Source organism: Anser anser (genome assembly GCF_964211835.1).
Source record: "Anser anser genome assembly, contig: SUPER_W_unloc_2, whole genome shotgun sequence".
Lineage (NCBI taxonomy): Eukaryota > Metazoa > Chordata > Aves > Anseriformes > Anatidae > Anser > Anser anser.
In genome coordinates this window covers 653112-670358 of record NW_028154230.1, presented here as the reverse complement: position 1 = coordinate 670358, position 17247 = coordinate 653112, and the positions used below count along the sequence as shown (strand labels likewise).

General features: G+C 36.2%; 1 protein-coding gene across 10 annotated transcripts in view; it reads left to right on the top strand.

Annotated features, from left to right (window-relative positions):
- Positions 1-16620, top strand: part of LOC310888852 (spindlin-Z) — a 57222-nt gene extending 40602 nt beyond the window's left edge. For all 10 annotated transcript variants that reach the window (XM_083852463.1, XM_083852467.1, XM_083852462.1 and 7 more), the window contains 3 exons: positions 8745-8998; positions 9657-9890; positions 12877-16620. In XM_083852463.1, coding sequence (XP_083708589.1) covers positions 8745-8998; positions 9657-9890; positions 12877-13076 — 688 coding nt within the window. In that variant the 3' untranslated portion in view covers positions 13077-16620. The remainder of the gene's footprint in view (positions 1-8744; positions 8999-9656; positions 9891-12876) is intronic.
- Positions 16621-17247: the final 627 nt, after the last annotated feature.

The window sequence follows — 17247 nt, the reverse complement described above, 5'->3', positions numbered from 1 at the left end:
AAAGGATGTTGATTCCTAGGTCTTAGCTAGCACAATTGTATGTTAACGACCCCAAAGATAAGGGAGTAAAAGACTGTGTGCATAGATAATAGAACCAGAAAGTACTGGCTTGACTGCTGAAGTCTGTCAAAGAAAGTAAGGGTCAGGAATTTAGAAGACTCCTGGCCTTCATCAAAAGACCACCAGAGTACGCCTGATGACCACCCAAGGACTCCAGTACGCATGTGAATAGGGGCAGGAACCTATGTTAATGATTCTTTCGGAGAATGAAATGAATATGTATTTGTCCCACTAATATAAGCACACTGCCAGTAACCCTTAGTGTGTGTGTGTTAGGCGGAGCAATCCCCCCCCACACCTGGCACCGTAATAAAGAATACCTGCTTAATAACTTTGGTTACTGAGTTTTCACTGTTTTAGTTTGGCGACCCAGATGGGACCCTCTCTGTTTGGCTGCGGGAGCCGCTGAGATGTAGGACTCTCTAGGCGTGCCCGGGAGATTCTCGGAGGGACTCCTCACCTCAGCTGGCTCACTGGGGGGACAGACAAGGACCATCTTTTGTAAAGGTATTCTTTTTGGAATTTTGTTTGGTTGGTATACTGTTGGTTTGGAAGGTACCCGTAAAGCATAGAAGACGTTCTATGTTGGGTGCTGTACTACTAGTCAGTGGGATGCCATGTGATCTAGTCAGTACTTTGTTTTGTAGACGTTCTACATTTGGTCCCGTACTACTAGCCACTGGGAGTCCATGTGATTTAGTCAGTACTTTGTTTTCGTTTTGGATTTGTTCTGGCACTTTGACTCTGGATGTGTTCTTGACATTGAATAATGGAAAACGCTTAATGGATCACGATTTATACTGGGAAATTTGTTGTAATAAGTGATACTATTTGTAGTAGTGATTGCTGTTTTGTGTTGCTTGAGTGAAAGGTGTAAGGGGCCTCTTTGTGTGATTGCGTGATTGTGCTGTGTGAGTGAGACGCAGCATCGCTGCGAAGTGAGTGCGGAGTCCTGATCCGCGGTTCCGCTATTCCGTGAGGAATATGGCTGGAGATGGAAGAAGTGTAAGAGATTGAGAAAAGACATCATAATGGGAAGAATTTTGAGTACTATTGATAAAAAGACCCCTCTGGGTTGTATCTTGGCCCATTGGAGGGACACTGGTGGACCACCTGGAGGAAATGTTAATTGTAAGACCTTAATTAAGTATTGTAACCAATGGTGGACTTAATAGAGAGAAAAAAAAAATCAGGATCCAGACTGGGGAGACATTGATCTAATGATGGGGGAGATGATTGAGATGATGGAAACAGAAAACCAGCTAATTCTTAAAGCAGCCTGAGTTCATGTGCGAGCTCAGATTGCCAATGGGACCGCTCAGGGAACTGTAGATGATTGCATTCCCCTGACCGACCCCCTCTGAGACCCTAATCACCCCGGAAATTATGAACAGTTATGTAAATACCAAAATCTGATTAAATTGGGAATTGAGAACCGGTTCCGAAAGCTATAAATCATTCAAACATATATAGTATCCAACAAGGTCCAAAAGAAACCCCTATGGAATTTTTGGACCAACTTTGAAATGCAATGGAAAAAAAAAAACAATTTGGACCTGGCTTCAGAAGACAAATAGAGGCAATTGGCTAGCCTCTTTCTAGGGCAATCGGCCCCTGATAGCAAGAATTACAGAAATAGCAAGAAATTACAGAAATTGGAGGGACAAGACTTGGGAGACCCAGAAAGGTTATTGAATGCAGCGTGGAAAGCATTTAGGAATAGGGAAGATGCAAAGGACAGAAGTTATCTAAGGTGATAGCCACGACAAACAGTGGCTGCACTAGAACAGAAAGAGAGAAGGAGGGGGGCAAAGGGGGAATTGATAAAGGTAAAGAAAGGACTTTAGGAGGGTTTAGAGGACAGAACCAGTGTGCATACTGCAAGAAGGAAGGACATTGGGAAAAAAAAAAGGAAAAAAAAAAAAGAGGATTGTCTTAGGTTGCAGGATAAACTTGCAACAGTCAGAACAGGAATGATGGAGACCTGGGGCATCTACCCTAGCAGGTCCACTGGTTGAAATAAAGCTAGGGAACGAAGAGAGAGGCTTGGATTTTTTTGTTGCTTATGGGAGCTTCTTTCTCTGTGTTAATTCAAAAATTGATTCTGGAAAAGTGCTGAGTCTATAAATGTAATAGGAGCAACTGGCCAACAGGAAAAGGCATTTTTGCAATGCTTGAAATTTAAATTGGGAAAAATGATTGGAATACATCAATTTTTATACTTACCCAGTTCGCCACGGCCCTTATTGGGAAGGGACTTGCTGGAAAAATTGGATGCAAAAATTTCTTTTGACCAAGGGAAAATGGAAATAAAAGTAACATATTAAACTCTTAAGTCTATCCCTGGTGAGTCCAGAGAAAGCTCCAGACAGGACTCCCTGAATGGATGTAATTATGAACCAAGTGTATCTGGGAGTTTGGGCTACAGGAATACCCGGGGGAGCAAAGAATGTAGTACCTGAAAAAAAATAATTTTGATTTAAAGGAAAATGCTCCCAAGGTATGCCAAAAGCAATACCCACTAAAGGTGGAAGACAGAAGGGGAATGGAAGGAATAATTAATAACTTTCTTAAATATGGACTATTAGTAGAATATGAGTCAGAATATAACACTCCATATAGGCCCGGTTAGAAAGGCAGATGGAACCTATTGTGTAGTCCAGGACTTAAGGGCCATCAATAGGGTCACAAAAGATTTATACCCTGTAGTAGCCAACCCCTATAACCTTTTGACAAAATTAGAAAACAGTCAAGTTTGGTTCACGGTACTAGATTTAAAGGATGCCTTTTCCTGCCTGCCCGTGATGACTGAAAGCCAGAAACTCTTTGCCTTTGAATGGGAAAATCCCAATACATGAAGAAAAACTCAGCTTACTTGGACTGTGTTAGCCTGTGATCTTGAAGCTTGGAAAACCCCTTCAGGAAAAGGGGACACTGCTGTAATACATAGATGATCTGTTGATAGCTACCGAAGAAGAAAAGGAGTGTGTGGAATGGACTATTAGTTTACTAAATTTTTTCGGCACTAATACCGTGAACCCAGCCTCTTTCCTTAGTAACAGAGTTTCCAGATCACCCCTTCATGATTGCATCAAGACCATGGGCACGGTATACTCCAGCTGACCAGACTTAAAGGAAACACCCCTAGAAGACGCAGAGGACTGTTATATAGATGGCAGCAGCTTCGTCTGCCAGGGAATTCACCTCACAGGGTATGCACAGGGTATGTGGTAAGAAACATCAGCCCAAAAGGCTGAAATCATCGCCTTGGTAAGAGCTCTTGAGCTGGCAAAAGAGAAAAGAATTAACATATGGACAGATTTGAAATATGACTTTGGTGTGGTGCTTGCGTGCACACGGGGCAATTTGGAAGGAGAGAGGACTCTTATCATCCTCAATTAAACATGCAGAAGAGATACTGAAGTTACTCCAAGCGGTATACCTGCCTACTGAAGTTGCCATTATGCACTGTAAAGGACATCAAACAGGGGAAACTGATATTGGAAGAAGGAAATAGATTGGCTGATGCAGAAGCCAAAGGGGAGGCAGAACGGGCATCTGAGAGTCAAATTTTGGCACTAGTACCAGGAACAGAAAACCAGGCATTAACAAAAGCCTTAGAAAATGAAGTAGAATATTCTAAGATCGATAAGCAATTAATTGAAGATGTAAATGGAAAATGTTACCTACAGGTTTAGCACAAATAAATGATGGGAGAATTGTGATACCATATTATATTAGATGGAGAACATAATAAAACATGCTGGGGAGCTGAAATTTTATAACAGTTTTTAAGTAGGACATGGATAGGACCTAATTTGTATACCATTGTCAGACAGGTGTCATATGTCTTAAAAATAACCCACAGACAGGAATCAAACCCCAGATGGGAACAATAGGGAAGGGAAATGTTCCTGGGAAACAGTGGCAAATTGATTTTTTCAAACTCCCAAGAAAAGGGAGGTTTAGATGCCTATTGGTACTAACAGACACCTTTTCCAGATGGCCAGAAGCATTCCCGTGTAGAACTAGCAAAGCCAGAGAAGTGTCCAAAGTATTGTTGAATGAAATTATACTGAGATTTGGTGTACCTTCAGTAATGTCATCTGAAAGGGGACCACACTTCACTGCAGAATTGACCCAACAAGTCAGCAAAGTGCTGGGGATTGATTATCAACTATGCACTCTATATAGGCCACAGGTGAGTGGCCAAGTGGAAAAAGAAAAAAAAAAAAGAATCATTTGATAAAACAACAGATTGCTAAAATCTGTCAAGAAACCAATATGTATTGGTATCAGGCGCTACCCATGGCGCACTTCTTAGAATTAGAACTAGGCCTAGGACCAAGGAAAAACTAAGCCCCTTTGAGATACTGTATGGCAGGCCTTACAAATCAATAAGAATGTTTTAGGAACTAGACCTTTTATTAGCCTCCCAAGGGGAAATATGCACTTTAATAAATATTAGTTGCTGTATGTATGTAAATGAGGCAGGACGAATTGAGACTGATCTCAAAAAAGTATTTGGAAAAGACCAAGATCTTACATAAGGTAGTTCAAGATGACACTTCCTGGGGTTTTTGAGAATTATGGAACAAACTGACCTCTTGGTTACCCAACTTTTCTTGGCTTAAGCAATTGTTTATAGGAATATGTATCTTCCTTATACTAGTATTCTTAACCTGTGTATTAGTACAGTGTAGATTTTGGTGCTGTATAAAAGGACTAGGTGATTATGAAACCTGTAAGTGTAACCAAATCGAGCACCATGTAGAAACTGGTAAGAATTTTATGAAAACTTTGAATCAAGGAGTGTTATAAGCAAAATAATTCGCTTAGGATAAAGCAAAGGGGGGACTTGAGACAGGGAACAAGATAAAGGATGTTGATTCCTAGGTCTTAGCTAGCACAATTGTATGTTAACGACCCCAAAGATAAGGGAGTAAAAGACTGTGTGCATAGATAATAGAACCAGAAAGTACTGGCTTGACTGCTGAAGTCTGTCAAAGAAAGTAAGGGTCAGGAATTTAGAAGACTCCTGGCCTTCATCAAAAGACCACCAGAGTACGCCTGATGACCACCCAAGGATTCCAGTACGCATGCAAATAGGGGCGGGAACCTACGTTAATGATTCTTCGGAGACCTGATGAATATGCAAGAGACTTATGGGAAATGAAATGAATATGTATTTGTCCCACTAATATAAGCACACTGCCAGTAACCCTTAGTGTGTGTGTTTGTCCCACTAATATAAGCACACTGCCAGTAACCCTTAGTGTGTGTGTGTTAGGCGGAGCGATCCCCCACACGCCTGGTGCCATAATAAAGAATACCTGCTTAATAACTTCAGTTATTGAGTTTTCACTGTTTTAGTTTGATCACAATTATAATTTGAACCATATTTTAAATAATTTTTCTACTTCGCACCGTGAAAGACAGAAATTGTACTGACCATTGTTACTCTGCCTCATTTGTACTATTTTTGAGATTTCTTTGAACTTTCTATGAAATATCTAGTCCTGCTAATGAAACTTTTTCATGTAACTAGGTTTACTTATCAACTTATTGCCTTCAAGATAAGTAAGAGGATCTGAAACTTACTGCAATTGAAGGGCCATTTAAAATGAGGATGTATCTGATGCATCAAGAACTATTTTTAGAAATTGCTATTATCTGTTTTTCCTGACTGTGTTTTACATACATAGGGAAATTGAAATATTGACTGTCTAGGGAATTCAAATGTTATCTCAGTCTTTAAGAACAAACCTTTGTGGAATTTTAAAGATATTTCCAATAAAACAGAAGGAAAATATTTAGTTGGGTTTTCTGATTATAGCATCTCAAAAGGTTATTGTGCTAGTTTCAGCTGGGATAGAGTTAATTTTCTTCTTAGTAGCTAGTATGGTGCTGTGTTTTGGATTTAGGATGAGAATAATGTTGATAACACAGGGATGTTTTAGTTGTTGCAGAGCAGCACTTACAGTAAGTCAAGGATTTTCAGCTTCTCATACCACCCTGCCAGGGGGGAGGCTGGGGGTGCCCAAAAAGCTGGGAGGGGACAGAACCAGGACAGCTGACCCAAACTAGCCAAACGATATTGCATACCATATGACGTGATGCTGAACAATAAAAACTGGGGGGAGTTGGTTAGGGGAGGACTGCTGTTGCTCAGGGTCTGGCTGGGCATCAGTCAGCTGGTAATGCACAATTGCATTGTGCATCACTTGTTTTGTGTATTCTTTTTGTTGTTGTTGTGTGGGTTTTTTTCTTTTTTTTATTTTATTTCTTATTAAACTGTCATTATCTCAACCCACACGTTTTTGCACTTTACTTTTTGCACTTCTCTTTTCAATTCTTCCCCCCCATCCCACTGTGGGGTACAGGAGGGAGTGTGCAAACAGCTGTGTGATGTTAAGCTGCCTGCCAGGTTAAATCACAAATTATGTACATTTGTATTATTCTGCACGTCAGAAAAAAAAAAAAAACAAAACACCACACATTATTGGAAAAAAAATGGTTTAAGGTTTGCTATTGTCTTATTTGAAAGCATACTGGTAGCTATTATTTGTTATCAGTTAGAAACCTATGTTTTCTTTCTTAGCACATGTTCACGTGCAAGCAAAAGTAGTTTTTCTTTGACAATTTGTTCATTAGAAAATAATTTCTTGCAATATGAGAGACTCCAAATGAGAATGAATATTTGTTCAGTAGTACAACCGTCATGCAAAGAATAACTTGAACTGTGAGTATACCTAACTGCTGCTTGACTTGTAACTGCATTTACAATGCTCTTTGTCTTCTCCAAGGCACTTTAAAAGGTAATTACCAGTTTGAACTTAGTTATGTAATCTTTTTCTATGATATTTTTAAAAAATGCTTAAGCTTTTCACTTAATTGTGCAAACTTAAATGTTATGATTATGCTTTATAGGCATAAAGTAAAATTATGTAGTTAAACACGAACATAAACATGAATTTAAACATAAGCATTATTTTACCTTTTTCAATTTTAACTTTTTAGGTTCAGTAGTAGTTAGTTTTATTCTGTTAGGATGCTTTAAACTGGAATATTTAGGGAAAAAAAAGTAAGATTTGATCAAAAACTAGAATTTGAGCATGTGTTCAAGTTTCTGTGTAAAATTAGAACCAACTTTGCAGGGGAGTGCCTCTTAAGTGGAATAGAAGTTAGCATTTCTATAATAATCAGTTACCTAAGTTAGGAGTATGAACTGCAGGGTGACATCCTTGATAAGGATTAAATCATCACAAAAGTGAAATTTGACAAAAGATAATGTGGAGCTCTGCTAAGATCTTCATGAAGAATGAAAATTTGGAGGTGGGACAAACTGCTGAAGGAATTGTACATCTTATTTTTAATAGAATTATGATTACATATTCAGCATTACTAATTTTATGTACTGTTTTTCATTATTCTTTAAGACTGATTATGAGATTTTACTTGTATGATTGCTATTTGTCTCTTTTGGAACTCTATCATACATTGTTCCTGGAGACGTTTCTCTTTGGTCACTGTCACTAATCTAAGGGTGGATGTTGTTTTCTGCAACTGATTTTTCATTTTTTAGAAGTTGCATGACTAGTATGTTTTCAAGTATATTTTACTGCCATTTAATTAACTAATCCAGAAATTTATTTTGGAATTAGCTAACATTCATGAAAATTTTAATCAGGCAACCTTCAAAATATCATTTTAGGAATTAATATGTGTATCATAACAGGCTAAAATAAATATAATATACGTTTATCACCAATGTACTGTTGTAACGCTCATGTTTTTTAATTGAAACTGTTTTGTTTTGTTTTTTAATCTGAGTAGAATAAAACTTGTGTAATAATGTTTTAGTGGTTTGAAACTGTGAAATAGCTTACATGACTTTATCTGAAAAACTGATATTCACTAGCGGAAATCTTTCCATGCAAGTTGCATTAAAAAACTGAGGAAATGCAAAAAGTATATTTAATCTGTTTTCTGCTTTAAGGGGTATCTATGTTATTGCTTTTACCTTTGCATATAATTTTTCTTGTGTTGTACTAAAAAGGAATGTTAGAAGAATATTGTCACTACAGTGTGTCTTTAAAAACACTCGAAGTCAAAGATACCTGCAAGTGCAGAGGGAAGTGAAATTTCTTTCAGGTGACAACACAGGTTAGGGAAAACAAATGCCTTGAATAATTTTAATCAACCACCACTAAAGTTTCCACTGACTTCTTCCTCCTGTGGTAAGGGAATTGTGTTTACTGTTCCGCAGAGAGCAACAAAGCAGCAAAGCTATAGTACTGTCAGGTAACGCTGTTCTTTGAGACCTGATTTAGGGTTTTAACAAATGAGTTTATGTTCATTGTTGCACTAGGTAAAATAGTTCTTTTGGCTTAAGCAAGCTAGGTTTGGAAACTACTATTATGAAAGCAACCTTACACAAAATGTTGAAAGTGTTTTGCTACTTCTCAATGTTTTTTTTTCTTTTTTCCAGTATAATAGAATATGCTTTATACCCTAACTTGAATAATGTGCACTAAACTGTATGTATTAGAATTTATTGCATCTTTATAATTTTAATTTAATTAATATATAATAATATATTGCCTTCTTAAAGCATACAGCTCTTGCCAGAGTAGAACTTTGAGTATGTACTTGTTTAATACTATGTTTGTATCTGTGTACAGAAAGCATAGAAACAATGTGGGACCAAGCAAACCTATTTCTCAGCCACGAAGAAACATTGTAGGCTGCAGAATACAGCATGGCTGGAAAGAAGGGAGTGGACCTGTAACACAATGGAAGGGCACAGTTCTTGATCAAGTTCCTGTAAATCCCTCTCTCTATCTTATAAAGTATGATGGATTTGATTGTGTGTATGGACTAGAACTGCACAAAGATGAAAGAGTTTCAGCACTTGAAGTCCTTCCAGACAGAGTTGGTAAGAGGTTATTCCTATATATGCATATGTTGTCATTTAATATTAAATGTTCTCCACCAATCTCTCCTGACTTTCCCCCAAGATAACATCAGAACATTTAAATTTTATTAAATCACTTTTTGTCACTTTGCAGATAATCCAAATTTTCACAAAGTTCAAGTTTACCCTAGTAATTACTTGTTTATGAAAGGAGTAAGATCTTGTTTTTCCTGATTGCAAAGAGATCAGTAGTAGTCTCTAGAATGAGGTTGGGGGGACTAAACCCAACACTTTCATTAATAATTTCATAGAGCTGCTCTGTGATTAGCCTCTCTTCCTCCTCTACCCTCCCCCCACAATACAAATATTGAAAACACAGACATTATTTATTGCTATGGCATATATTGGTCTCCCTTTATCTTGCATTATAACAGTTTGTTTAATCTGGACCGGGAGGTGTACAGTGATGGAAAATATTAATGAGTGTTAACATGTTAAAATAATTCCTAAAGTTCTGCAGATTTTTAATCTTCAACTATCTGGAATAGACAGTATTTGATTTATATGTGAATTGACTAACTTTCAAACAAATTTATTCATGAATCTGGATAAAGATTATTTTTGACAAAGACTTACGTCTGTATTTTTTTAATGGATTTATGAACTTATGTCATTTCAGCTTCATCTCGAATTAGCGATGCCCACCTGGCAGACACAATGATTGGCAAAGCTGTGGAACATATGTTTGAGACAGAGGATGGCTCAAAAGATGAATGGAGGGGGATGGTCTTGGCTCGAGCTCCTATTATGAACACATGGTTTTATATTACCTATGAGAAAGATCCTGTCTTGTACATGTACCAGCTCTTAGATGATTATAAAGAAGGTGACCTTCGCATTATGCCTGATTCTAGTGAGTAGGCCAGTTACTTTTTTCTTCTAGGAAGCGGCATCTCTCTTTGTATTACTGTTTGGCTTATGGTTTATTTATGGAAAAGAGAGATGACAAACAAGGGTCTTGTTTGTTACTCCCTTTTATGTTTTCTTAAAAGTATCAAAACTATAGCACAACAGAAAATACACATATTAACTCTTGAAATATTTCACTTGAATCAGTGGTGAAGTATGCAATAAATACAGGAAAATACTGTTCTGTAGTCATGCCTAATTCTGATGGATGTACATACTTCTGTGGAAGAGAGAACGCTTGAAGTTTTTTTTTTTAACTGGAAACTGACAAACTAGAAGCCTTCCACTGTTGTTTTCTTACAGAAGTGTCACAGCTCCTTGACAGGCTCTGGATTTGCATTTCTAAAGCAGTTCTTCTAAGAATAATGTTTTGGGGATAACTAAAATAGGCAGATTAATTTAGTTTGAGTAGGCATCTTCAGTTTGAAAAGTTGTTGAGTAGTTCTTTCGAGGAAAGAAGCACTAGTCTTTTGAAAACTCATTTTCTCTCATGTTTAAACGCAGTAACAGGAAAAATGTTTCAATAGGTTAGGAGGGATATTTTTTCTTCCATTCTTGAAGTGAAAGTTATTGGTGTTTTTCCTATTAATATAGAAGCATTTTCACATAATTAATATTGTTCAAGAGATTTGGATAGCCAGTGTATATATATTAAAAAAAAAATTGTCAAAAATATTGTACTCTCCCTGCACCTAAAAAGCACTTCTGACAGAGAGGCAATTTTAGCTTTAAAGTGAATTAATAATTAGATGATTAGTGTTTGGCTATGCAATGCACTACATAAATACTAGTTAAAACTCATTCATTGAGGTTTGAGACTGTCTTCCTTCAGATCTAGCACTGATGATAAATAGTCTTATGGCTGAGTGAACAGGTGGCACTTACTTGCATAGCCTCTGTAGTAATCTTACTTTTTTAGATATTTTTTTCCAGTCTACCAAAAAATGATATATCTGTGGCTTGAAAAGAGTGTATATGTATTTTGTATATGCTCACATTTAAACTGGATGGTGGGATGTCTTAAATTATCCTCATGAACATTTTGATCTCTTACAACTGAAGTCTTATGTGTTCGGAATAGTTTGTTGTGTTTTCCATAAAAGTTCTGATTAATTTGCCTTTACAGTACTGATTACTATATTAGAAAAGTAGGTGTCTAACATAAATTCTTATGAATTTAATGAATTAGAAAACAAAATTACCTTTTAAGCTATAAGAACAGCAAACAACATTAATAGCAAAAGCAGTACAAAAATCTATGATATTACTTAGAGATCATGCTCAAAAGTTTAAGAAGGATAGTAACAGCAAGTTATGCAAGTATTTATTTTTGCTACATTACCATATATTAATTGGGGAAGGATGAAACTCTTCCTCACTAATATCAGGTTTTGTATACCCATTTTGTATACAACATTCTAAATTTCCACCTTCAAAAAATATTTACTCTTCCTAATGCAAAGTTCTCATTGTTAGTGAGGCTCGGTGTATTTTCTTCTCAGAAGCTGACGTTGAAAGAATAAAAGAAAAAGTGAAAATTATCATGCAGTTTTATTAGAAACAGATAGAAAAGCTATCTTGCTTGAGTTAGAATTTCTGATGGTAGGAAAACAAACATATGGATTCAATTAGTATTGAATGGGGAACGGATAATGAGAGTTCATGTGAAGGGAATGAAAGAAGGTAACTACATAATAAACATGGGGTTTTTCTTTTTCTTTTGAGGGTTTGTAGTGAGCAAGCTACAACCCTCATCATATCAGAGCAACAACTACAACCTAACACTGTACTACCATCTTACAGGTGATTATACATAGTTATAAAAAGATGCATTCTGTCCAGTATTTCATCATGGGCAACCAAAGGCAGGCTATTGTCTTTCAGTTCACAGCTTCTCAATCTAGTACTTAAGCACTAAATACCTGAGTCATAAATTTTCCTTGTGTTTTGAACAGTGAGCAAATTTGCAACACAAAAATAACATATCTGTTGCTTGAAAAAAGTGAGCCACAAATGGAAAAAAGTTTCTTTAGGAATAAGATGGTCACAAATAAAGCAAGGTCTTTCAAAGCAGGCATCTCCAAGTAATGTGTTCTCTGTGCAAAACCTTAACAAGGATTGTAAGGTATTTCTGCTTTTAATAGTTCTACTTTGCTTTCTTATAAGGGAATAAAATAAGGGAAAAGGCCTATATGCTTTCCACATTTAAGAATTGTTTTTCATGTGTTCTTTTTTCCCTTCATGCTCATCATGAGGTTATCTACTATTTACTTCTGTTTCCAAGACACTCCAAAGTATGAACTCCCTTCCCTGAATCTGGATCTTTTTCAGATAATGTGAATTGTCCTTAAAGATACTTCTGGCTAGATTTTGCTAGAAATAATATAGTTAGACTTAAGCAACAGCATCCATTTCAGTGTGAAATCAAAAGCCCCTTTTAACAGCCTTATTGATTAAGGAGTTTACACTTAACTTAGAAGATGTGGTTTTGTTGCACTGGCATGCTTGCATTGGCATTTTGAATAAAGCATGTGAAGAGAGGGACGCCTAGCATGCCTGCCTTTTTGTTAGAGACTCAGTGCCTTGTTCTGTTGGGGGTTTAAATTTAATTATCTACAAATATATTCTGTAACTAGTGTGTAAACCTTCATGCCAAAAAAATTACTTTTCTAACCAATTGAAGTGCTGTTTTTGGCTTCATAAAATTGAAGATAGCATTACCTTAAAGAAAAAATAATAATTCTGTGACTGTACTTTCTAGAAGCATGACAATAGTTAGGTGTTTGTCTGAACAACTCGTTTTAGACGTACTCTGCATTTTAAACTTGTGATTATTTAAAAAGAAGACTTCTTAAAGAAGACTGCAGTTTTCTCTATTGAAAATAAATCTATAAATGTCTACCAAAGTATGCTGTATTTTTGTATTACAGATGATTCACCTCCTGCAGAACGGGAACCAGGTGAAGTTGTGGACAGCCTGGTAGGCAAACAAGTGGAATATGCCAAAGAAGATGGATCAAAACGGACTGGCATGGTCATTCATCAAGTTGAAGCCAAACCATCTGTCTATTTCATCAAGTTTGATGATGATTTCCATATTTATGTCTATGATTTGGTGAAGACATCCTAGACATCAACATGAACTTTTGCCAATTTTGTGGAACTATTAAATGTAAAATTTGTAGACACAAAGACTTGACTGCTTTTCAGTTAAATGAAAGCTTAAATGTCCCTGTGAAGCCACAGTCTCTGTCATCAAAGCTGTTGTGTTCTGAATGATACAAACATTTATGTGAACGTGATCCGTTTTGCATAAGAGAACTCCTTTTCTTGAAGGAAGTCAATATATTTGGGTGGGAGGGAGTTAAAAGCAAAGAACAGCTGCAAAATCAAGCTGTATAAAGTCAATCTAGTATTGTAATCTATTTTTTTCATAGATTTTAACTTTCTTCAACGTTGCACTCACCTGTTCAACTGCCACATGGAAGTAGTTTGCTATTTTTGATATACCTTCTTTTGTAACATTAAATTTAATTTCTTGGCTACTGGCAGTCCTTTGTTTTCCGGGTTGATACAGAAGTGACTTTCCTGAAAGGTTTGAATGCTTTGTGCAGCGGTAAGGAGTGCCTAACACAAGTAACATCAATCTACTGTGTTTCTACACTTTACTTCACATTAAGGTTTTTAAGAATTTGTGGTACATGGAAATACTTGTGCATTTTTAGTAGTCACAGGGCAGTTGAATATCAATTGTTTGACTTAAGCACCTTTTAGTGTAAACGCTTTAAAGTATAAAAACATATTTAATCTGTATAACCAGTTAATTAGAAAATGCAGGTTAATGTCCCAGTTTTTACAAGTTGTAGGAACCAGTAAAATAGACACAAAAAAAGCTGCCTTCAATCCTAAATGTTGTACTTCGTTTTGTTAAACACGTTTCTTAGCAAAACCCAAGTGTTTGGTGCCACAAGTTTAATAGTATATATACTACTTAAGAAGACTTTAGACTATGCATTGGCAATCAGTAGTCTCTCATTTAATATCAGAACCTAGCAAACTGGATATTTGTGTGTGGATTTAGAAGCCTAAGAGTAGTTAATCTTTAACATGGTAAATACAATCTTGGGGGTGGGGCCCTTTTACATTGAAGACCTCCTTTAGAGAAGAAGTGTTTGTTGCCTTCTGCTCAGTCTTCTGTATTTCTTTCCTTTCCTTTGCTTTTTTTTTTTCATTTTTCTTTTGTTCTTAACCATCTTGGTTCAAGAAGGCACGTTCCCCATTTATTGCTTTTTCTGGCCTTTCCATGTAAGAAGTGACCAGACAAATCTACAGCTTAAACCCATTGTTGCCTTTGGTGGTGTACTTGCTTAGAGGTATGCTATTAACATGAATTTCATTCTATGAACACTAGAATTCTGCATGCCAGTGGTGTACTATCTAATGGAAGCTATAGGCAGTCTCAGTGGTTCAGTCATCTGCATTAGATTGTGGATGTAAATAGCAGCCCACAACAGACAAATCATTCCACAGTTTTAATCTTGCAAGTTGGTTCTAAATCAAGGTTATGTTGTTGTTGTTGAAGTGTAGCAGCTTTTAAAAGCTACAGAGCTGCAACAAGGATAAGCACAGCAGCAAAATTATCATGCTTACATTAAAGCAGAGCTCTACAAGGTTCAAAGTACAGCTTTACAGAAATACAGTACGTGAGGACAGTCGACACTGTTGATGGAAAGAAGGAATACATAGATATCCAACCTTATGCAGTCAGTGGAAGGATGCAGGAGAGGTGCTGTTAATCAGAGATCTGACCTTTATTGTGGGTATCCTTGATATCAAGAACTAAGTGGTTTAAGACCCCTTCTGTCCTTTTCTTTGCCTGATTTCATATTTTAGCCTTAAGACCCATGCCTCATTATGCTGTTTAATGGTAATACCATATAAATATACCTTAATCCTTTGTCCCTTGCTACTATATTGCATTCTGTCCAGTATTTCATCATGGGCAACCAAAGGCAGACTATTGTCTTTCAGTTCACAGCTTCTCAATCTAGTACTTAAGCGCTAAGTACCTGAGTCATAAATTTTCCTTGTGTTTTGAACAGTGAGCAGATTTGCAACACAGTGCTTTCATCCTGCAGATCTGTTATGTGCTTTCTATTGACTCTTACGAGTCCTGCATGTAAATCTTAAAGCTGAGCCTGGCTCCGTGAGCCCCAGTTGATATTTGTGGCACAAGAATGAGTGAGTGTATTGATTACAAACAAGATACATGAATAACTTAGTACAATGAATTTTGGGCTATACTTCTAAGGAATACAAGGTTTGTTTTGAAATAGCTGAGGTTTACTGGAACACTTTTAGCATTAAGCTTACATGTGTGGGTTTTATGCAAGACACTAATACAACACGTATTTTGCTAATTAGAATATAATCTCTAAACTGTCAAATTTATGGCAGTTTTTAGATGTCATTGCTCTCTGTTGCATGATTTTTTCTTTTAATCTTTTTTCTTAATTTTGTTATTGTTGTTAGGTTGTGGTTTTTTGTTGTTTTGTTTATTTTCTATAGCTTAAACCACCTTTTTGTGGCTTGAGACTAATTCCACTCCCTGCCATCTGCTTTGGGCTTTGTTTTAGGCTCATGTTTCAGATCTGCATGCAGTGCTTTCATTAACCTGGTAACTATATGTTGGTCCCTTGTTCTAGGGGTGCAACATTACTTTCCAAATTTATCATAGGGCTTGTGATGGCACAAAACATGGATCTTTGTATAAAAGTTATTGGCCTCTCTCATTTACCTGCTGTAGTATTATGTATTGTGTGTGTGTGTGTGATGTCAAGCTGCCAATTAAAACTTTTAAAAAGGGAAAAAAAAAATTAAAACCAGGCCATCTTTTTTTTTTTTTTTTGCATGCTTAGAATGTTAGAACGTTCAATGTAACAAACTGAATTTGCATGTTATAATGTTTAGGTTTGGGTTTTGTTCTTTTTTTTGTGTGTTCAGTTTTTTGTGAATTTGCTTATTGTGCTGTTTTAATGGTTGTTAGTAGGATTAAATGTGCTGGTGAGGCGAGCATGGTGCCAACAGAAGGTAATTTTCCAGTTGTATGTGTCATACAGCATTTGAAGGGACCATGTATTCTGTTCAAGAACAAATAAAATCACAATTGATTAGTAAAACACTACATTTTTTCTTTTGAATGCCAAACCCTAAAATAAGTTGGACTACATGAAGACTAAAATACTTTGGGGAAAATCCTATTTATTGTAATAGGCATAAGCCTTCTTTAAATGAATTATTTAAAAAGGGAGGCTTTATCTTCAGACAGAATATATTACAGATGATTCAGGGAAAAATTATGGTAAAAGCAGTTTTGGGTTCCTTAAAAATGCTGTGCTGTTTGTATTTTACATCTTTCATTAGTGCAATTTGGATGTTTCTTGGTATGTGTATAGTTCAGAGGTCTTTGTATTCACATTTTGAAATTAGGTAATGACTTCATCTTTAGAGCTCGGTTTCATTATTTTTATTTTATTTTGAACAATGTAGTCAGTTCCCTGTTTTCTGCATTTAGAAGTATGAACACTTTTAAATCTGTTAATTCTGTAAGTAATTTTTATAATTATGATGTAACTCTATCCTTAAAACGTTTAAAATAAATCCTTTATGTGCAACTCATGACTGTAAATTTTGTTCTCATGAGCAAAATGTAGTGATGTGACTTCAGACTGTGAAAAAGCAGTTTCTTCATTATTTTTTTTTAAATTTAATTAAAGACAACTTAGTATTTTAATGTTGAGCCATGTATGCTGGTATAACACTTTCCCCTATGAAATAAGTTTGCTTGCTTAGCCATTTTTTTTTTTTTGTCAAGTAAGTAGGAACATTGATAAGATGAATTCAACTGAGGTAAAGCATAACGTTTAAACTGTATTTCACCAAAGGCAGAAAGATTCCTCTTCAGGTGGTTATGTAAGTCTGTGAGGGAGCCTCTATTTCCAGAACGTAGTATAGCTCAAACTGTTAGCAGTACTTCAGCAGTGGGGTACAGTAGAAGTGTTTGTCAGTGTTTAACTGATACTGTTACCATAAAAGTAAGTCAAAGAAACTCTCTAAGACTCAATTTGGAGTTTTAAAATGCAGGCATTCTTTAATTGCGGTGCTGGAAGCACAGGGGATCACTCCACTTAGTGTGCATGCCAAATTGTTCAAGCTACAGGGGTTATATACAGTCAAAACATACATATTCATTGGATTTCCAATAAATAGTTAACATATTCATGCTATTTACTGGAATTCAT